The sequence below is a fragment of the Vigna unguiculata genome, chromosome 9, assembly GCF_004118075.2.
Source record: "Vigna unguiculata cultivar IT97K-499-35 chromosome 9, ASM411807v1, whole genome shotgun sequence".
Lineage (NCBI taxonomy): Eukaryota > Viridiplantae > Streptophyta > Magnoliopsida > Fabales > Fabaceae > Vigna > Vigna unguiculata.
The window spans coordinates 31375965-31397857 of NC_040287.1; the positions used below are offsets into that span (position 1 = coordinate 31375965).

The following is a 21893-nucleotide window of genomic DNA, read 5'->3' on the forward strand; positions in this document are numbered from 1 at the left end:
AAAGCATAGTAAGTGTTCAAAAGGTTGAAAAACAAATAAAAACAACAGAAAGAGAAAATTGGAGTTGCGGGGAATCGAACCCCGTGCCTCTCGCATGCGAAGCGAGCACTCTACCATATGAGCTACAACCCCGTTGATGTTTTTAACCCACTTTCTTATTAAGTTATTAATACATCATGAATAAGACTTCTCCACACAATCTAACACAGCATGACAATGGTTTTCATTTTAGTTTCTTTGTAATACATTTTTTTTTTCTGTGAATACCTACTATTTTTAAATATTTTATATTTTAGTTAAAAACTAAACACTAATTTTAATATACTGAAATTCTTTAAATAATTTACTCTTCTCAACAAATGTTTCTTTGTAAAAAAATCAAATCAAATGAAAATTCTTATGTTATTTTTTATTATAAGTTTTATTTTAATTTTTAACATGAAAATGTGATTAAGTGATCAAATTTGTAAGTTCTTTATATGAAATTGAAGCATATAAATCAATTATTAAATATTATGGACTCTATCAAATGGTTTATCATTCTTAGCAGCACATCATGATTTAAGATTAAATACTATGTTTTTTATAATGTAAATAAAATTTACTCAAAAACAATTATTTGCTATAAATTGTTGTCATATAAAATAAATTATATATATATATATATTAAAATACAAATATTAAACTTGTAGTTTTAATAAAACAATACTAAAATATGTAAAAAAAGTTAGTTGATAAACAAGAGAAAAATATTAGTTTATTTATATAAAAATATAAAAAAAATTAAGACCATTACCAACATGTGAATAAATATATTTTAAGGCACTAAATAAACAGTGGTTTAAATGTTAAGATTGGAATTCAATGGTTTAAATGTTTGATTAATATAATAATAATATTTTAAATGTTAATATATATATATATAGTCATTTTTAATTTTACTTTTAAATAAATAATTGTTTTTTTAAATTAAAATATTTATTTTTATTTTTTATATATAAAAAACTACCTCGTGCTTATGTATATTTTTTTTTCTTTTTTACCTTTAATAAATAACTGTTTTTTAAATTAAAATACGTGTTTGATTATTTTTAAATTAACCGTTTTATTAGATTTATTTTTTTTATTTAATTATTATTGATTAATCATTTTTTAATAAAAATATTAACAAAATAAAAAAATATTTAAAACAAAATTTTATAAAATATTTATATTTATTTTCAAAGTAAAAAAAAAAGTAAAAATGTGCATCTGTTTTCTTGAATATACTTAAGCATAATATAATCCAAGGTCTCACGAAACTAAATATATATAAACTCATGAAATTAATAAGATAGTGAGATTCAACATTTTCTTAATCTCATTAAATATATTATTAATATTATTATTATATGTTGTTTTCTTTGAAAGCTAAAAAAAAATGTAACTTGCTAAAACAAAGACAAAATGTTGGATAGAGATTATCAGCACAGCATCGTAAGTAGTAAAACGAGAGATTTAAAAATGGTTTCCAATAAATTATTTACATCATGCAAATCAAAGAAATCATACCAAATATATCTAAATATGAAAATTGTTTTATCTTTTAAAAGACAAGTTGGTAAAATTTATTAAATGACATTTAACACATATTTATAATTTTTTGTACTTTGAAAAACTCAAACCAAAGTCACCGTAAAGGATTTACAATGTCTAAAATAATTTTCAAACATGGTTAGGGTTTATTATAATGAAAGTGTATTACTTATATTGATTATCATTATTTATATTATGGTAAACATAGGCGTTATCGTGCCTGTGTGTTTACGGTTTATGATTTAGGATTTAGAGTTTAGGAAAGAATAATTATTGATAATTAAAGAAGAAGTATAAACATCCGAGATTTTATAAAAAAATTATAGAAGTAACGGTTAATTTTTAAAAATTTAATAAATTATTATATTTAAAGGGTAAAATTAGTATTTTGAAATGTGAATACAAAAATGAAATTCCTTTATATATTGTTATAGATATCTCTCGAAGTCGATATGAAAGTTGGTACATGTATATTATAGATTCTCAGACAAGTAAATAGAGTTTATATAATGAACCAAACTGGAACTTTTATATATTTTATACATAAATATTAACACATATCTTTTTTGGTGGTGTGATTTGGAAGAGAAATATCAAATATACACGCACAATAAATTTAACTTACAACAGGATTATTAATCACACTCTTTTTTTATCTGAACACTATTTGAAAGAAGATATGAAAATTTAAAATCCTGAAAATTTTTTGATATTTTAAGTGACAGAGTGTTAAAAGTGTTGATCATTGTTTACCAAAATATATAATTTGTATTAGGTTTAATAACTAATTTAGTGCTCTAATTTCATTCGATTTTTTTAAAAGATTCTTATTTGTTCAATTTAGTCTTTTAATTTTTTAAAAATCTCAATTTAGTCATTTATGTTAAATTGACGTTAACACCGTATTCATACAGTATCACGTGTCATGATATCGTCACACGACAGTGTTTGTTTTCAATTTAGTTTACTTATTTATAATTTTGATCCAATATGGTGCTCTCTTTATTTAAAATTAAGCAATTTGGTCCTTCTCCCATTTGAGACCAAGTTTGTAATTAAACTTAATTACAATTTATATAAACATGTTAAATTATTTTTTAAACATTTATATATCAAATTATTCACCTAAATATTCATTTTTTTTACATTTTTACATAAGAAATTCCTATTTAAACTTATATTTTTTTAAAAATATTAAAAAATGTAAATGTAAAGTGACACTTGTAATTTTTAAATGTTTAATGTGACAAATATTTTTAACGTGACAAGTGTCACTTTATATTTACATTTTTAATATTTTTAAAATATTATAAGTTTAAATGAAATTATTTTTATGTAAAAATATAAAAATAAAATAATTTGAATATTTAGATGGAGTGATTTGATATATGATTTTTTTTTCTAAAGATTTAATATGTATATATAAATTGTAATTAAGTTTAATTATTAATTTGGTTTCAAATTTGAGAAGGATCAAATTGTTTCATTTTAAAAAAGAAAATAAAGAACTTAGATCAAAATTATAAATAAGGAGATAAAATTGAAAACAAACATAATCAACTATACAAAACGTTAATATCAATTTAACTAAATTGAACATTTTTAACATATCGAAAGACTAGATCGAACAAATAAAAAATTAAGAATCTTTATAAAAATTCAAATAAAATTAGATGATCAAATTAAATATCAAACATTTTGTATTACGCCATAGAATTATCTGAAGAATGGAAAAATCATCTATTCCCATGTGCCATTATATATATATATATATATATATATATATATATATATATATATATATATATATATATTTACATATGTATTTATTTTATATTCTCAAAAAGAACATAAATAGTAAACAAGAAAGAAAGTGAGAACGAGAAACGGGTAACGGAGGCATCAAAACTGGATAACGGAGGCCTCAAAAAATGAACTCTCCCTGATAAAATTTCCTCATCCTTCCCCAATTCCACACACGCCGTTAAACCTTAAGTCGAGTGGCCTCACTGATTCGAGCAAATCCCCTTCGTAGGGTCATCGCGTGTTCGCCGCAGCTGGACAGGTACACACGGTGGTTCTGTGACGAGAACTTGACCAGGTTCCTGCTGGTTTTCCACTGACGGCAGCGTTGCCATTTCCGGCGAGCTTCTCGCCTTCGCTCAACCTCTGCATCACCGGTTTTGTCGCCGGACCGAGCCATAACGGATCATCCCATCTGAACCCTAATTCGTGATAGATTTCAGAGGTGCAGCAGTGAAGGATTTGTCTCCTTTCAAGGTTCAAATTTACCTGACTTTGTTTGCAATTGATATGATGTATAATCAGATCAATGTGTTTGCTCTGTTCTTGCTTTTCTGTTGAGTCGCTGTTATCGTGCCTGTGCCTATTTGAGCAATCTGGTTTTCCCGAGTTAATTTTTCTTTTGGCCTTCATGTTTGTTGGTGTGTGTGGTTGTCTCGGTGTGCGTTGTGCTGTATCTGCTATTTTAATTATTTGTGCTTGCTGCATTACGGTGGCATTTGGCATTTAGGTTGCTACTTGTTGCTTGTTTTCTCGGTTGAAGAATGCGCTACAATGGGCCATTCTTGTTACTGAAAATGTGGGATTTAGTGGTTTAACTGCAATGCCCTCAATCTATTTGGCAAAATGTCAGCTCCATTCTGCAAAAAACTCGACCAATGGTTTAATACAAACATGCCTTGAAAGATAGCACTAGTGATTTTAATTTTGAAAATTGTGGCATGGACCGCCTAGGATTATATTTATTTTTATTTATTTCTTCCTATTTAAGTGTTGCCAAATGTCGTGGTCTGAAGAAAAAAAAATATTAATGACAGATCAACTAGTTCTTCCTGATGGGATGTAGGTCATTCTCCTACAATAGTCTCTTTCCATCTCTTCTAAGGGTTGCAAAGTCACATTGGTTACCACTCTCTCAAAGGTTAGGATTATTTTCCCTTCTATTCCTATTTGGTGATTTATATTTTGTTGAAATACTAGTTTTAGATAATCTTTTTGTCGCAATAGCTGAATTAACTCATCTCTGTTGCTGCTTCAGGTCAAAAGTATTTTATTTTTATGATTCAGGTCCAAGCGTACTACAACATTGTTGCAAAAGTGGTTCTCTGATGAACTTTCAAGGTAATCTTTGCTTTAAAAATCTTTTAACCGGTGCTGGCTTGAACTGTTTGTAGTAGTGTGGTAATTCATAGAAGACAGCATTCCTGTTTTAATTTAATAACTGAAACCATTTGTTGATTTTTATGCACTAAATAAAATGTATCTATATATTTCCTTTAGGTCAGGAGGACTTTGGAATGTATCTTTATTATTTCCCATGTAAAATCTTGGATCAGTTGTCATTTAACGTTATCCATTGGTGAAGTATTTGGAACGGAATTCATGTCTTCTTTAAACGTAGCAAATGAAAAGGAAAACAACTTTCTTTTTCATTCATTTCTCTAGATCTTAGTTTCATTTATTGCTTTGATCTTATGGACATTGTTTTAAGTAAAACATAGAATTTAATCTTTTGTAGGCTTCCCACACTCATAGTATCGGTTATATAATATCAGTTCTTTTGAGCTAATGAATTGGAATTGTGTAGCATTGAGATCATATGCACGTGACTCACGTAGAGGCTATGATCTCTTTGGGCGTGGAAGACCAGGAGATGAAGAATTCAAGAAAGCCTGGGCAAAGGAGATGGGTGAAGATAACACGCTATGGACAGGAAGTGAGGATGAAAGTGATGAAGAAACGGGTTCTAAGAGTAATCTAGATAAGGAGATAAAGAAAGCAAGACTGGAAGCTAAAAAGCATTCTGACTTGATTGATGCCGATGACAGTGATGAGTTAAGAAGTGTCTGGTCTGGCAGTGATGAAGAGAAGACACTGTGGACTGGTGATGAAATGGATAGTGATGAGGATATTCCTACAGAAGCTTACCCAAATGAAAGTAGTGACAAGTACATAGATAAATTGTTTGAGTTTGATGAAGTTCCTAAATACAGAACCATCTCAGAGATGTTGAAAGCTGAACAAGAACCTGAGGAGTTGTCACCAGGAAAGCAAGCTAGGAAGATTGCTGTTGAGAATGCCTTGAAGAAATTAAAGAAAGGTCCAGATGGAAGGTACACTAATGCGTGGGAGGTTATGAGTGATATAGATATTCTAATAGGAGCATTTGAAAATGTTGTTTCAGGACCAGAATATGAAGAGCTTAGACAAGGAGGACCTAAACAACTAAATATTCAGTTTTTCAAGGACATACAAGCACGTATGAGAGATCCAAATTACAAGTTCTCGCCTGAGTTAAAATTGAAACCAAAGAGTAAACTGGTTCCCACAAAGAAATGGCAAAAGGCAGAGTCAAGAAGAAGGAAAGCAAGAAAGAGATAAATATATAATTTTTTTCTCAGTCATGCAGAAGTTAGGCTTATGATTTTCTTTAATCTTTGTACAGTACATGCTACTTAATGCATTACAATAATTTATATATTGATTGGTATTTTTTTTTTCAATTGTTAGCCAAGTAAACGCTGACTGCAGGTTTTGTGGCTGTCTTAAATGGTAGTTCCTTTTTAGATCATAAACTCATTAATATTTGTACTTTTTGTTTTTTTGGACTGAGGAAATATTTTTGTTCTTCATAATATACGACATTAAAGAGGGTGTTATTTTATTTATTTATTTATTTGGATTAATAGTCTTTTTATCCTTTTATTTGTTATTTATTTTTTAAATTTAATTCTATTAAAAAAAAATTAATTTGATCTCAATTTCTTTTAAATACACAATGTAGTTATTTTTGTTATTAAATTGATGTTAACGATGTTTAATCAGTGAAATGTGACCTAGTAACGTGACAGGTTATTTCTAGAAAAGAATATTTCTAAACAACCATTCCATTTGCTCTAATTTAAATGGGATAAGATGAAAAGGTAACAAACATTAAATTTCAGAAATATCCGGTGAAAGTAAAGGGTGGGTTCTAGGTTGCAAAAGTCAATTTTACTCGCTTACTTGTTTGGGTATTTCCGTGTTGTCCAAGCTACCCAATGGTATGGTTAGCCATGGAGGGAGGAATGGGAGTTCAATGGAGAAGACTGTTTAAAATATATTATGAGTTAAACAGAGAAGAGGATGAGAAAAGTTGTAATTTGGATATTGAAGAGGTTGGGAAACAGAAAAAATCACAGCTGAGGAAATTATAGACTTGAAGCATATGAGAAATATATAAAAGTAAATATAAATAGATAATAAAAAATAAAACTAGAAAAGATAAATAATAAATGTCTATTTCCTTATTTTAGTAAAAGTAGAAGATACACCAATTCTTCATCGATACATTTTTACACGACTTATTTTTATTAGGAATTTAAAAAAAAAATTACACCAGTTTGAAAAATAACGTTTAAATTATCCTACGGGAAATAAACCTTTTATCTTTCTTCTCCCCTTTCTCTTGTCTGTTTCTTCTATCTTCACTTCTCTCTCCACCTTTCCTTCTTCTGTTCCTCTGTAAATTCTGGTTTCACCTTATCTTATATATACACTAAAATCTTATCTTTCTCCTTACTCTCTTCCCCCATTTTCTTTCTCGTTTTTTTTTCCTTTCTTTTCTTTTCCTTTTTCTTCTTTCTCCACTTTTCCTTCTTTTTCACTATAAATTCTGGTTTTCACCGCCCTTTTATTCCCCCTCGTGCATTTATATAGGTTATTTTTTGATTTATTTTGAAATCTATTATTGATTACTAAATAAGGTGTATGTCTCTTTTAGGTACGAAATAAACTATGTGGTTCTTATGTACTTCCTTTGTTTTTTTTATTTAATTTCCATCCTGTTAGTTTGTTATTTATTTATTTATTTTCATACTAAAAAATAACAATCTTAATATGTTTTCTTTTTGAATTAGTATTATTACTTTGATTATTTAATTAATAATTATATATATATATATATAATTGTAATGTGTATATATTTATAATTTATAATAACTAAACCTTCATTTAATTTATAAATGAATATGACAAAACTAATCAAATTGATGTGACAAAATAACCGTCACATAATACATTATTTAGTCGATAGAAAAATTTAACTAAATACCTCAATTAAAGTTATAAAATTTTTTAGGACTTAATCAACTAAACAAGTTAAATAGAAACTGAGTAAAAATTCTCAAATTTATCATAAATTTAAAACTTAATTAAGCCAGAAGGAATTATCATAATCCATTTTAAAATGTTCATAATACGTTATAACTTTATTATGTAATTTAAAAAATGTTACAAAAGTCTACTAAATTATGTTGGATAATATATGTGATATCATCTTTCTTTGCTTTTCTGTTTATTTGAATGAATAAACAATGTAAAAAACCTTACCTAAAATTCACTTTTCTTTCTTCGTAAATTAAACATACCAAACTCACCCCCTCTCTCCTTTCTTTACTTTTTTTTTTCTTGTTTTCTACCCTTCATGCATACCAACCCAAGCATAAAATGGGTGGATAAATTAAATATTCAACATAATACTTATATATGAAAAATAAATACTCATTCTCTTTACTTTATTACACAAATAGTAGTTTTAATTTCCATAACTAATACTTATATTTTTCTACTTTAAGAAAAAATCTTTTACAAAGTTATGTCAACATATTGTGACAAATCTTATATTATAGAAGATTTTCTTTGCTATCCACTTTCATTTTCTAATTTTACTCTTAAAATTAAAGCTATTTTAAATTAAAACAATTATTTCATTAATTATATTCTTTAAATGATTATTATTTTTAAAAAATTTAACAATTTTTTTCTAAAAAAATAATTACAAAATAAATCAAATTACTTAAATAAAATTATAAAAATGATTTATATGTAATTTTATAGTCACAATAATAAAAATAATAATAATTTTATTATTTTTTATTATTATAAAAAAAAGTGAAATACCCTACACGTTTTCACTAATTATAATAACATTAATTATATTCACTCTCCATTTCTAATTTTTTTAGAATATATCAAATGTATATGGTCAAGAATTTTAAATTATATAATAAAAAAAAATTTGAGTCGAAATTATTAAATAAAGAATAAAATAATTATATGTTAACTAATAGCTTTATCTTCTAAATTTCAATACAGTGAAATTTGATTTCTACATTGTTGGTAAGGGGCCCAAGAAAGGCCCATATTTTAAAAGTGTATAAATACTTGGGGCACTGGAATGTTCGAGTTCAAAGTTCCAGAATAAAGAGGGGATCCATTCAACAGCGGCAAACACTCTTCTCTCAACTCACCAATGGCTATCATCTCCGATTTCAACGAAGAGGAGCAGAAACCCACCCGCTCCTCGCAATCCCAATCCTCATCTTCTTCTTCTTCATCCTTCACTGCCCCTTTCGACCGATCAAACCCCATCGCTTTCCTCCAGAAAGTATTTGAATTCGTCTCCGAACAGAGTGACTTTCTGGCCACGGAGACCGCCGAGAAGCAGGTGGTGTCGCTGCTGCGCTCCGCCGGGAAGAAGCGGAGAGACCAGCTCAAGGCCTCCGAAGAGAGGGAGAAGCTCAAGGCCTCCGAAGAGAGGGAGAAGGCGGAGAAGAAGAAGAGGGAGGAACTCAAAGCCTCGGAGGAGAGGAAAAAGGCCGAGAAGAGATTGAAGGAGGAGAAGGAACACAAAGCGGATGAAGACAGCGGCGCCTCCAATGGTAAACTAACGGAAACCGTTTCGTTCTTTTCCAATGTGTGATTATTATGTCTTGCCCTAACAGTTCTTTAATTGCCCTAACAGTTCTTTAATTGACGGTGTCGGTGAGAGTAAGGGCTTGCTTTGTTGCGAGTTATGACGGAATGTAATGTCCTTGTTTAAACAAGAATTTATCGTTTGCAGATCGTTTATTTGTCTTCTGTTTAATTTATGTGTACAGTGGCAACGCATGCAATGACCATTGCATATGATAGGTTGTGTGTCAATTTACGGTTTGCTATAATTTGGGGGTGAAATTGGGGGTTGATACCTAAAGGCACACTATCTAGCGATAGTGCATGGGTCCGGCATGTTGGACAATTCCAGGGGAAGAAAATCAGAGGGAAGATTTCACCCGTGGGCCATGAGCCAAGAACATGACAATAACTTCCACCCAAAACTGAATAGGTTTGTTGATCTTTCTCATTTATATGGTGTTGAACTTCCACTTACGTGTCAATTTCAACACCCCTCACCAGTGTCTCTTAAGGGATTAGTTCAGCAACCACTGGATAGAAATTTTTTATTAGGAGAGTTCACTTGAGATCATGGTAGAGTATACTTTTGCACCTCCCAATATAAGAATTTTCACTTTTGATCGGCATTCTGTCCAAAAGTGCACTGATTGGCGTTTTAGACAAGGGTCCTGCTGACCAGATACCTTAGTTAAATCATCAGTGAATAGAAAGTTTTCATCGGGAAGAATATATTGTCATTCAATTTGCTAGGAAGAGAAAGGGCTAGCACAAAATTACTTGTTCCATGCATTCTATCCTACTGTTGCATTGACAGAGTACTTATGAATTTGGAACAAATGGTTTTATTGTGATTCAACTGTTTGTTTAATGTATACACGTGCTGACCTTCGTTGTTCATTAAACACACATACCTGTTTTTGCTGCCGATATTTTCTTGATTTTTTTTTTCTTTCAATACTTAATCAGTTCCAAACAAGGGTAATGGCATGGATCTAGAGCAATACTCTTGGACTCAGACTCTTCAAGAAGTTAATGTGAATGTTCCAGTGCCTAATGGAACCAAATCAAGGTTTGTCGTCTGTGAGATAAAGAAGAACCATCTAAAAGTTGGACTCAAAGGCCAACCTCCAATTATTGAGGTAAGTTTTTCCTTTTATAGCATTCATTACTGATGGTATGATTACTTAGTTGAAATTTATTATCTATGTGCGTGCTATTTTTAGTGATGGCTATGCTTATAAATGACTTTAAAAATTTCAGGGGGAGTTGTATCGGTCTGTCAAGCCTGATGATTGTTATTGGAGTATAGGTATTTTACTACTTACAGCGATAGATGAACCTTTGAAGTTACATTATGTGCATGCATGAGCTAATAATGTTGGGGGTGTGGTTTTGGATTTTTTTATTGGTATTGGAATCATGACCATTTCATATCTTACACTTTACATAAAACCCTATTTTTCAGAGGATCAATGTGCACTTTCTATTCTTTTGACGAAGCATGATCAAATGGAATGGTGGAAATGTCTAGTGAAAGGTGATCCTGAAATTGATACCCAAAAGGTTGAACCTGAGAACAGCAAACTTTCTGACCTAGATCCAGAGACTCGTCAGACTGTTGAAAAAATGATGGTAATCATTGATGATATTTACACTTATTGATCGTATTAGTTGCGGTTGTTTAGTCTCTGTTATCATCATCATCATCATCATCATCATTTCCTAATATCCCTTTGATGTTAAGAAACCACCTATTCATTATTGATACTGTTAAAATATAAACCATATAAATTTTCTGATGTTTTTGCGTGTGGTTATGTATCTTATAATTTGATGAATATATCTTAGTTTATTGAAGTTTGTGAAACCATAATTTGATCTTTCTAGTATAGCTGTAAGATATATGCATCTCCGCATTTTGCTTAAATCTGAAAGACGTATACTTGCTAATTGGATTACAATTCTCTTGTACTGTTTTGCAGTTTGACCAGAGGCAGAAGTCTATGGGTCTTCCAACCAGTGAAGAGCTCCAGAAGCAGGAACTCATGAAGAAATTTATGGCTGAGGTGATTCTTTACTCTCTTGTTGACTTCTCTCCTCTTGGATTAATTTTCACTTTATCAGTTGCTTTAATGATCTTCTGTTTATGTTTTGGCCATTTTTTGCAGCATCCGGAGATGGACTTCTCAAGGGCTAAGATATCATAAACGGTCCATCATTCTTGATATGTATTTTTGGGCCTGGCTTCATTGCTTACAAGCTGCTCCTGCTCTCTTATATTATAATAGTTATACCGTTGGTCGATGCTTAGTATCTCGTAACCTATTTTGGGCTGTGAACACAATGAACTTTGTTCATGATAGTTTGTTCTTTGGACGGAGAATTTGTTGCTAGATATTTTATTTAACTGCTTGGAGATGATCAAGTATGTGTTCAATTTAGGGTTTGGTGTTAGAGTTGTTATGTATGCTTTACATAATTTGAATCGCTTATTCACATTGAAACGTGTCTTTCAGAATTGTCTTTCTAACGTTAGAACAAACAGGTTTATTGTATCAATTTTCATGATACAAGTTCTTCTATAATTTTTATTAATTGTTTCCAATTCGTTGAAATTTAGAAAGGAAAAGGGTTGTCTTCAATATATGAAAAGCGTAATAGCAGCTTATTATTATTTATTCTAGTCAATATTTTAATGGCAATGGTTTATTCCGACGTTTAAAATGTTAAGTAATTAAGATATTATTTTCACCAAGATTAAAGTGATAATATTAAATCTTGGATGGTAGACAAGAAAATTGGTAACTTAAACATTTAAAATATTGTGAATAACATTTCAAGCAGCTATTTTAGAATATAGAAAAAAATGAAAAAAAAAGGTCAATTAAGATGAATGTAAGAAAAAATCATCAAAATTAAATTGTTAAAAAAATATTTATTTATTTTTCTTACAAAATAGTGTGTAGATTAGTATTCGGCTATTTCTCGTGTACCTCCATAAATTCTCCATCTGCTCAAATGGAATGACCAAAATACCCTGTAAGTTAAGAAATTATTAAAATTAAAAAAAATAAATATGAGAGTTACTTTTCTTGACTATTTTTTTAACCTAGTTGCCGCACACCTCTTGCACCTCCATCCATAGCACTTTTTCCACCTTCATAGCTCATTTTTGAAGGAAGGCGAGACGTACGGACTGAACCTATCACAACGAATCACTACTCACAACGCTGCAATGGAGGAGTGGGAGGTACCGGGATTAGTTAAATTCTAAGGAAGAAAGATAAGTTTTATATTTACTTTTCTATTTTTTAATAAATTTTTAACTTAAGTATGTTTGGATAGAGTTTTTTAATGAAGCAATTCATTTTTTTTTTAAAGAATTTAGATTTTTTGTAACAAAATGTTTTGTTTGGATAGAGAAATTAAAAAGTATTTCAAATGCAAGCATTTTTTTAAAGGATTTTAATTAGCTAAATTAGTAGAAATTCAAATACCCTCAAAATAGGTGGAATTTGAAATTCTTCTTACTCAACCTCACATTCTAGACGATCCGGACGGGCACGACGACTCGGACATACTCGACGATCCGGACGGGCCCGATGACCCAAACGTGCCCGACGACCCGGACGGGCCCGACGACTGGGACGAGCCTGACGACCCGGACAGGCCCGACCGGATAAGCCTGACAACCCGGACTTGCCCGACGACCTAGACGAGCCCGAAGACCCAAACATGTCTGATGACCCAGACAGGTTTGACGACCCAAATGGGCCCGACGATCCAAACAGGCTCGATGACCCGGACGGGCCTGACCTAGACGGGCCAGACACCCAGATGAGCCCAACGACCTAGACGGACCCGACGACCCAAACGAACTTGACGACCCAAACTAGCCCTTCCAAATCATTGAGCCCAACAACCCAGACGAGCCCGACAACCCAAACGGGCCCGATGACCCAGACAGGTTTGACGACCCAAACGGGCACGATGATCCAAACGGGCCCGACGACTCGTACGGGCCAGACTATCCGGACGGTCTCGACGACCCGGATGGACTTGACGATTTGAAGGGGTCCGTACGAGTTGTCGGGCATGTTCGAGTCTTGGGCCCGTCTAGGTCATCGGGCCTATCCAGGTCGTCGGACGTGTCCAAGTCATTGGGCCCATCCGAGTTGTCGGGCTCGTCTGGGTCCTCGGGCCCATCCTAGTCGTTGGACCCGTCCAGGTCTTCGGGCCCGTCCGGGTCGTCGAACCCGTCTGGGTATTCGGCCCCGTCCGGATTGTCGGGCTCGTCCATCTCATCGGGCCCGTACATGTCTTCGGGCTCGTCCAGGTCATCGGACCCATCTTGATCGTCGAGCCCGTTCGGGTCGTCGGACCCGTCTGGAGCATTACGCCAATGACCTAGACGGGTTGGACCGGGCCATATTGACAAACTTGACGACACAATCGTGTAGTATGGGCCGTCAGGCCTCTAGATCATCGGGCCACCAAGCCTGTTTGGGCTTCCTAGTCGATCCAGCTCGGGTGGGTCGTCAGGTCTAACCAATCCGGTTGCGTAGTTGGGTTTGCCCGACCCATCTGGGTTGTCGAGCATGTTTCCAAATTTATCATGAACTCAAAACATAATTAAGCGTAAAATAAATATTGTTAAAATTAAATTTCATCTCACAATAAATTCAATTTTTTTCCAAACAATAAATTGAAATTTCAGGTATTTTAATTTCCTTATCCAAACAAGTTATTTAAAAAATGAATGGAATTTAATTACAAGCAATTCAAATACAAAGCATTTCAATTTTTAAGCATTGTTGAAATGCTCCATCCAATCACAAGGTAAGGGTATTTTGGTCATTTAAATTGAGATATGGAGGTGCAAGAAAATATTACGGAGGTGTAGGAAGAACTAGCGTTATATTTTTGGTCCAGGTGTAAAGTGGCCTTATCCTAGGCCAGCCCTGCTGATGAATTTACTGATTATCACACACACACACAAAATAGTCACACTATTTGAGCATTAAGTTGATACGTTATAAATGTCATATTCTTTTTATATGTATACATTTCTTAAATATTCAAAGATTCATTCAAGTTGATAAAGTTTAAAATAGATAAAAAAGAGGTTGATTGTTTTAAGTTGAGCGATATTTATATTGAAAAGTTAATTTCTTTTTCATTTACTCGAAAACTTTATCGTTGTAAATTTTGTTCTCTCTTTTTTTTTTTTTAATTTCCAAGTGGGATACTTTATATATATATATATATATATATATATATATATATATATATATATATATATATATATATATATATACCTAGGTTGTATATCTATTGATGTTAAATTTATTATATTTTACTACGAATGTTTTAAGTGAATTAAGATGACATATTGAAACCCTTTAGTTTGATAAGTTAAATTTGATATATTGTACTCATGTCGATGAATATTTACACATCTTTGTATTTTTCATATGAATTATATATTTGATAGTTTTAAGAAGATTACTTTATATAAATGTTTTGTAATGATGAATTTTTCATATGAATTATGTATTTGATAGTTTTAAGAAGATTACTTCATATAAATGTTTGTAATGATGATTAAATACGTTTATATGACCTTTTGATATTGAATTTGTGTGCGAATGATTAGTAGAGATCATATAAAATGTTGCACTTGTATTGATGAATGGGTTTGATGTTTATTTTTTCTTTAATTGAGGAAAAAAATTAAAATGGACTCATGAAAAAATATTTTAAAATAGGTATATTTGATGTTTATTTGATAAAAGTAGGTATATTTAATAAAATTTAATATTTGATGTTGGAAGTTCAACATCAACTAGAAATAGATAATTTCTTAATATATAAATGAGTGCAAACCTGATTTTATAATTTAATTTTGTGAGATTGAAGTTTAAAATTCATTTCTAATATACATTCCCATAAAAATGTGAAATAATTAATAAATCAACTCTAAAAATGATAAATATCGCGAATAATAATTTTTATCCAACATGTTCGGTACTAAGTTATGGAAGCTAAAAAAAAATTTACATTAAATTTTGTTAAGCACATGATTCATCTCAACTTTATTAAACTACTAAAATGCAATAACATACTTTGATGTAAGTTAATTATTATTATTTAATGAAATTTACTCGATATATATTTATCTTTAAAAAGATTGTAATATCTTTAACTTTCGACAGAAAATATAAATCTGCGTGTTATTATTTCTCTGATATTATGAAAAATAAATTTGTATTTGTTTTTAGTATCATATATTTAGAAAATATATATACTAATATGGAAACAAAAAATAGAGAAAGTTATTATGTTTTAAGAGATGATAGTTTTTTGTTATAGTTTGTAAAATCCCTAAATATATATATATATATATATATATATATATATATATATATATATATATATATATATAATTTTATTTTTGTTTGAAGTCCCACATCATAGTATATAAGTAGGATGTAAATTTCATCTCATAAATCAGTTTTGTGAAATTGAGTTAGACTTAAATTTTACTTCTAATATGGTATCCCACGGTGGTATATACCTCGACATGAGGAAGTGTATTGAAAGCCCACATCGACTAGAGATAAAATCATTTCATAGTATATAAGTGGAGTACAAATCTCAAATCTCACTTTATAAACTGGTTTTATAAGATTGATTTAGGCTTAAAGTTCACTTCTAATTATTTATATGTTTTTATTTAATGATAATGAGTGATTTTGAAATTTGTTCTTTGTATTATTTTTTATTTTTTGTCTATTTAAAATTAAAAACTTAAACAAAACTAAAATTAAAATTTATTTATTTTACATAAATGAAAAGGTTATTTAAATCTGAAAAAAATAAATATTTATAAATTGCGTAATGACCTTCAAATAAATCCTTTCTTACTTGTAAACGGGAATTTTGATCTGAACATCTATAATCATCAATCAATGGTTGGGTTGTTAGAATAACTCCATGGATGGTTCTTCATTTCCTATTTTTTTACTAAGAAAAAACAAAACCATTTTCCTTATAATATCATTACTTTACTTCCATTGCAGAAGCAACATCCTTACACTAATTCCCAAGTAAAAATGCAACAAACAAAAATCAAACTTAAAAAATGGAGCCTACGATAACAAAAGGTATCTATAGGCCATGTGTCACTGTACTATTGAATCTTCATTTATCATTATAATAAACCAACATCTTTTCCTCTACCTTCTTTATTACGATAAAAACAAAAACTAACTTGTCCATTTTTTAACCCAATCATAATAATATTTCGTGCCGAGTTAGTGTTAGAAAATTTAAATAATTTAGCAGTGCCAGTTTTATACACAAAAGACGGTGGGTAGTTTATTCACATTTAAATATCAATTAAAAATTTCCACACCGTTAATTAATTAAATTAACTGTTAATACAACTTTTTAAGTAAGAGATGATATTGTAATTTTCAGTTCATCACTTATTTGTGTTTTTCTTTCAAAATATTGAGAGTTTCTAATCCGCATTGGACATTGAAATTTATATTAAAATATAAAAAAAAAAGAAAAAGAAAAGTCAATGAAAAAGAAAGAGTGCGTAGTTTTGTTTTCAAGATTGTCTTTTTATAAAGACGTGCCATAATACTTAAATGTCTGGTCTGTAAGGTGTCTTTGTGTGTTTAAATGTAGTTGTACATTTTTCTCTATCATTTTAGTATATTTGCCAACGGCCATAATAAATTAGAGTACAACATTTTAATATGTTTTTAAATAATCGATTTTTAATATAGTAAAGTGTCTTATCTGTAAATAGCTTTTATAGAAAAAATTAGAGAATATTTTCAATTAAGTCTATTTATAACCGTAACATGCATGATGCGTCCGAAATTGATTTTAGGAGTAATTTCCAGAAGAAGAAAAAAGAAATCTCACGATAATTCGCCATTGCTTTCGTGCTATGTAGAATATACGACAATACATTCATCCATAAACTGCAGTTAAGTCTCTTTGTTAATACAGTGATGCAATGATTCGTTGATACTTACGTCCCGGCCATGGGCCGTTTTCACGTTCATAAAATAATAAAATAATAATAATAATAATTACTGAGTATTCAATAATAACTTAATCATAATTTAGACTTTGTTTTGTGTCTAATATCTCTTGATAAATTTTTTTTAGATCGAGCAAATTGTGAGTTAGCATTTTTACTAGTAAGGAAGTTGAATCCACCATTTTTTTATTATGTTTTTTAAATAGAGTTGTAAAAATAGGTAATTCGGTTCACTTAATGAGTCAACTTAACCCAGTTCATTTATTAGCGAGTTAGAAAAATTTGAACCCGACCCAGCATATCACGGGTTGGTGGGTTAAATGAGTTGACTCATCGACTCACTTGATTAAAAAAATATAACTTTTTTACTTCAATATAAAAAAAACTAAATTATAATTCTGATTAAAATCTAAATAAACTTCAATAGTCCAAATGAAATCCAAAAGGATGTTAAACTCCAACTACAAACCAAAATCACAAAAATATCAATGTGTTAGATAAAAAAAATAACTTAACTCGACTCAAATGCAAAACCCAATATAATAAAAAACACTTATGTGACCATTTATTCACCAATCCGTCTCACCATGCGTTTAATTCGGGTGAGTTGGAATCTAGGTAAGTCAAATCAAAAGTTAACTTGTATTAGAATTTATAAAAAATTTTAACCCAACCCGGTTCTAACCCGTGGTGGACCGAGTTGGCTTGCGGTTTCAACCCATTCTAACGAATCTACTTTCAAATTCTTCGAACTAACTTTATAACTTTCAAATGTTAGTGCGAAAAATTGAATTTGCAAGCTCTCTCATTCTCCCTTTCAAATCCTTCAAACTAATCTTATAACTCCCAAATGTTAATAGCAAAAAATTTAACCCACAACCTAATCTTTCATGGGTTGATTTCTGGGTCATATATGCCAAGAAAGTGCTTGGCTAGTGAAATATGTTCAAGGATATCTTTATGTCTAGAGGCCAAATTGTCAATAATCATGTAAAATATCGGCACTGCTAAGTCGAGATACTAAATGACCGAACAATCATGCAGAATGTTATTAGACTACATCGAGATACTGAGATAACGAGTGGTTGAGTAATATACAAAATACTCAAACTATGTCAAGATACCAAGGTACCATTACAACAATAATCACCTTAAAACCCAAAATAGTTTAGTGTTAAAGAATTCACGCTAGTTACACAAAATTATTTGTCTATTCATAATACAAATAGTTGCAATCCTTCTGATTATGGAGACAAAATTAGAGACAAAGAACTTTTCCACTTGAGTACAAAACGCACACAGTTTGTTTCATTTATCTATTATTCCTTTATTTATTGGGCCCACAACCATCTTATTTTTGTACATGAGAACGGAGGGCTCATGGGCCTCCTGGGCCCATGGCCCAGCATCCATGTTTCCTTGCAGGATACTTTTAAAAAATTCAATAATGAAATTAAGTTTGCACTGCTCAGAAAAATCTGCAACTAGAAGTAAAACCATAATACCCTCTACTACATCATCATCATCATCATCATCATCTTCTTCTACCAACAACATAGAGATACGTGCCACTATTATGACACATGTCCCTTTCCACATAAAGGTTGATGATAACAAATAACACCTTCACTCCATTGTCGTGTCACACAGTAAGGTCCTTAACCTTGTGGTCTATATAACTTCATACAGACACGTCACAATGGTTCAGAAAGTGATGCCCTTGTTGGATTTTCTGATATATTCAGTTTTCGACCAAAACACACAAACCGTAGTGACAATCAAAATTATGTTCAAGGAATTTTGTTATCTTTTTGTTTCGACTATGATCATATCAATCAAAACTGGTTTGGTTTGATTTGGTTTGGCTCGGGTTCCCATGTACTTTAAATTGGTAAAATGTTAATTCACTTTCACTTTTCTCAGATTTTCCTTCTTTCACTTCTTCCTTATAACATCGTAAAAGTAGTAACCATAACTTATCACATCAAAACTTTCTTTTACTAATTAAGCACACCACAGTTAATTTTTGGTTACGGTTTTTTAATCACATGTAAGATATAAAACTGTTAATATGTGGTTTTTTTATATCATCGTTAAATAATGTTGTTACTTTACATTAAAAAAAATTAAAATGATGATAGGGATACAGCAACATGAAAATGGCTTTTTTTTATTTTGGGTTCTTTTAAATTTAAATTTGTAAAAGTAGGTTTCTTGAATTTTTTTTTTGCAAAATAGGGTCAAGTCGTCGTAGTGGAGGACGACATTATAAGTGAAGTCGTCTTCCACTATGCCGGTTTTCTTTTTTCTTTTTCAGAAAACGAAACCGTGCTCTAAAAAACCGGTTTTCATTCACTTTAAAAGTGAAGTCATCCTTGGACACTAAGACTTCACTTTTTGATTTTTTTTTAATGTTTAGTTTTATGTATATTTTTAAATATATATTATTTATTTATTTTTTAAATATTTGTCTACAGTAAAAATATAAAAAGTAGTTTTAAAAAATTCTAAAATATTTAGTCATTAAATCTTAATACAAATTAAAAATTATTAAAAAATCTTTTATAATTATATTTGAATATATATATATAAAGCTGAATGTAAAAAAAGAAGAAAAGTGAAGTCGTCAGGTCCAAGGACGACTTCACTTTTAAAGTACATGGAAACCGACTTCTGAAAGCACGGTTTCGCTTTTTGAAAAAAAAAAAAAAAACCGGCATGGTGGAGGATGACTTCACCTTTAATGTCGTTCCCCGACGACTTAACCCTATTTTGTAAAGAAAAATTCAACAGACCCATTTTTACAAATTTGAATTTAAAAGAACCCCTAAATAAAAAAAAGCCACATAAAAATTCATCCCAACAAATTTTTATTGAGAATAAAAACATAAACTACAAAAGATTGGTAAAGAAATAGTAAATTTGTATTAATTTAAGCCTCGTCCTCGCATCTATGTTCAGAATCATTTTTGTTAATACGTAATTCTTGTTTATAAATAATTACTTTAATTTTTCAAATCATATACTATAAAATAGAGTGTTTAAATCTAGACCATGCAGTTAGAATCGGTATTTTTAAATTTAAAATACCCAAATAAAACCACGCGTCTAAATTAAATTAATGATTTTTTTTATGCAGCTTATAGATTTAACAACAATACTAAACTATTTCTATTAGATATTTAGAATTGTAGTAGTAACTGCGTTATAAATAAAAGTTATAATAACTAGGGTTCTAAGATCGGTTTCATCGATGATCGTGATCTGACGATTTGTAAAGTGACACCTGCTAGCAATTTGAGTAGATTGAATTGAAGTAAACATTTATAATAGAAAAAAATTAATAGAAAAAACACAATAAGTTAAACTACTTTGTGAATTAAAATAAAATTGAAGGCACTTCAGCTTTTTCCGTTTGTTTGATAAGAAACTCAGTATCTTTTGATAATGCATTATTAGTGAAGTTGTGTTGAATTGAAAATAAGGTCCTAAGAGATATAATTAGATGCTGGAAACTGTATAAATGTGAGGTCATATTTGTTTAATACGTGTCGTGACTACATTTTAGGATGCACGGCAGAGAAAGAAGTTCCGCTTGATGGAGGTCAAGAAAACAAAATAAGTCATATATACATATATGTCTGTGTAAAAAATAATAATATGAAATTAATATTTTTTATGGAAAATATACATATGATATTAAATCAAAAATAATATATGAAAAGTAGAGTAGGGACTTCATTTAAATACGTTGATGAAGTAAATGATTTTAAGCTGTTATTAAACAATAAATTATCATGGATAGTATAATTATTACCTTTAAAATAGTTATTTAAAAAAATATCCATATAAATTTAATTAGGTTACAATGCAAAGATCTCTACATTAATATATATTATAAAAGTTATAATGACATAAATAAAATACTTGTATATACAATGTAAGATAAAAGTACTCACATAATTAGAGTTTGTGATGCTTTCCTATGTGTTTTTCTTACCATTTTTGTGTCACTTTCGTTGGAATTTATTGAAATCATACTTTCTATTAGTTTTTGATTTAATTTATTCTTTTGATCCATGTTTTTAGAAAAAAATGTCAAGTTAGTTTTTTAATTTTTTTAGTGTTAATTTGGTCTCGATTTTTAAAAAATTAATGTAATTTGATTTTTTTGTTAAATTTTTTTAGATTAATGAATTTTTTTTATCAAGATTGAAACTTTTTTTATAACCAAATAATGAATAAATGAAAGAAAAGTACTTAAGGGATGCTTTAACTCATAAAAAAAAACTTAACCTGGACAATAGATGCAAAAGATTAAAACTTTTAATAAGGATAATTTATTTTGTTGGTGTAGTTAAAATAATTGTAGTGTCAATTTGATGAAAGATCAAGAAATTTAACAAAAATAATAAAACAACATAAATTTTCAAAAATTGAGACTAAAAAGAATTGAAAACCAACATGACACTTTTAAAGGAAAACAGAAAAAAAAATTAAACCTTATTTTTCAAAC

General features: G+C 29.9%; 2 protein-coding genes and 1 non-coding gene across 3 annotated transcripts; 2 read left to right on the plus strand and 1 right to left on the minus strand.

The window, feature by feature from the left end:
* Window positions 1-59: 59 nt before the first annotated feature.
* TRNAA-CGC lies at window positions 60-132 on the minus strand. The gene has a single exon. It is a non-coding gene; the product is annotated as a tRNA-Ala (tRNA).
* Window positions 133-3446: 3314 nt separating this feature from the next.
* On the plus strand, window positions 3447-6101 carry LOC114196133. Its single transcript, XM_028086668.1, has 4 exons — window positions 3447-3855; window positions 4416-4519; window positions 4637-4719; window positions 5186-6101. The coding sequence occupies exons 2-4, from the start codon at window positions 4434-4436 to the stop codon at window positions 5977-5979; spliced, it is 963 nt and encodes a 320-aa protein (XP_027942469.1). The 5' UTR covers window positions 3447-3855; window positions 4416-4433; the 3' UTR covers window positions 5980-6101.
* A 2714-nt stretch (window positions 6102-8815) lies between these two features.
* Window positions 8816-11874, plus strand: LOC114164866 (protein BOBBER 1). The gene is made up of 6 exons (XM_028049640.1): window positions 8816-9299; window positions 10282-10454; window positions 10576-10624; window positions 10781-10947; window positions 11298-11381; window positions 11484-11874. The coding sequence occupies exons 1-6, from the start codon at window positions 8891-8893 to the stop codon at window positions 11520-11522; spliced, it is 921 nt and encodes a 306-aa protein (XP_027905441.1). The 5' UTR covers window positions 8816-8890; the 3' UTR covers window positions 11523-11874.
* Window positions 11875-21893: the final 10019 nt, after the last annotated feature.

Excerpts from the sequence above, each read along its gene's own strand:
- LOC114196133 (XM_028086668.1), top strand. The coding sequence starts at position 4,434 with ATGGGATGTAGGTCATTCTCCTACAATAGTCTCTTTCCATCTCTTCTA. Across the intron at positions 4,520-4,636 it reads TGGTTACCACTCTCTCAAAG|GTCAAAAGTATTTTATTTTT; the intron begins GTTAGGATTATT and ends TTGCTGCTTCAG. Across the intron at positions 4,720-5,185 it reads TTCTCTGATGAACTTTCAAG|CATTGAGATCATATGCACGT; the intron begins GTAATCTTTGCT and ends GGAATTGTGTAG.
- LOC114164866 (XM_028049640.1), top strand. The coding sequence starts at position 8,891 with ATGGCTATCATCTCCGATTTCAACGAAGAGGAGCAGAAACCCACCCGC. Across the intron at positions 10,625-10,780 it reads TGATTGTTATTGGAGTATAG|AGGATCAATGTGCACTTTCT; the intron begins GTATTTTACTAC and ends CCTATTTTTCAG. Across the intron at positions 11,382-11,483 it reads TGAAGAAATTTATGGCTGAG|CATCCGGAGATGGACTTCTC; the intron begins GTGATTCTTTAC and ends CATTTTTTGCAG.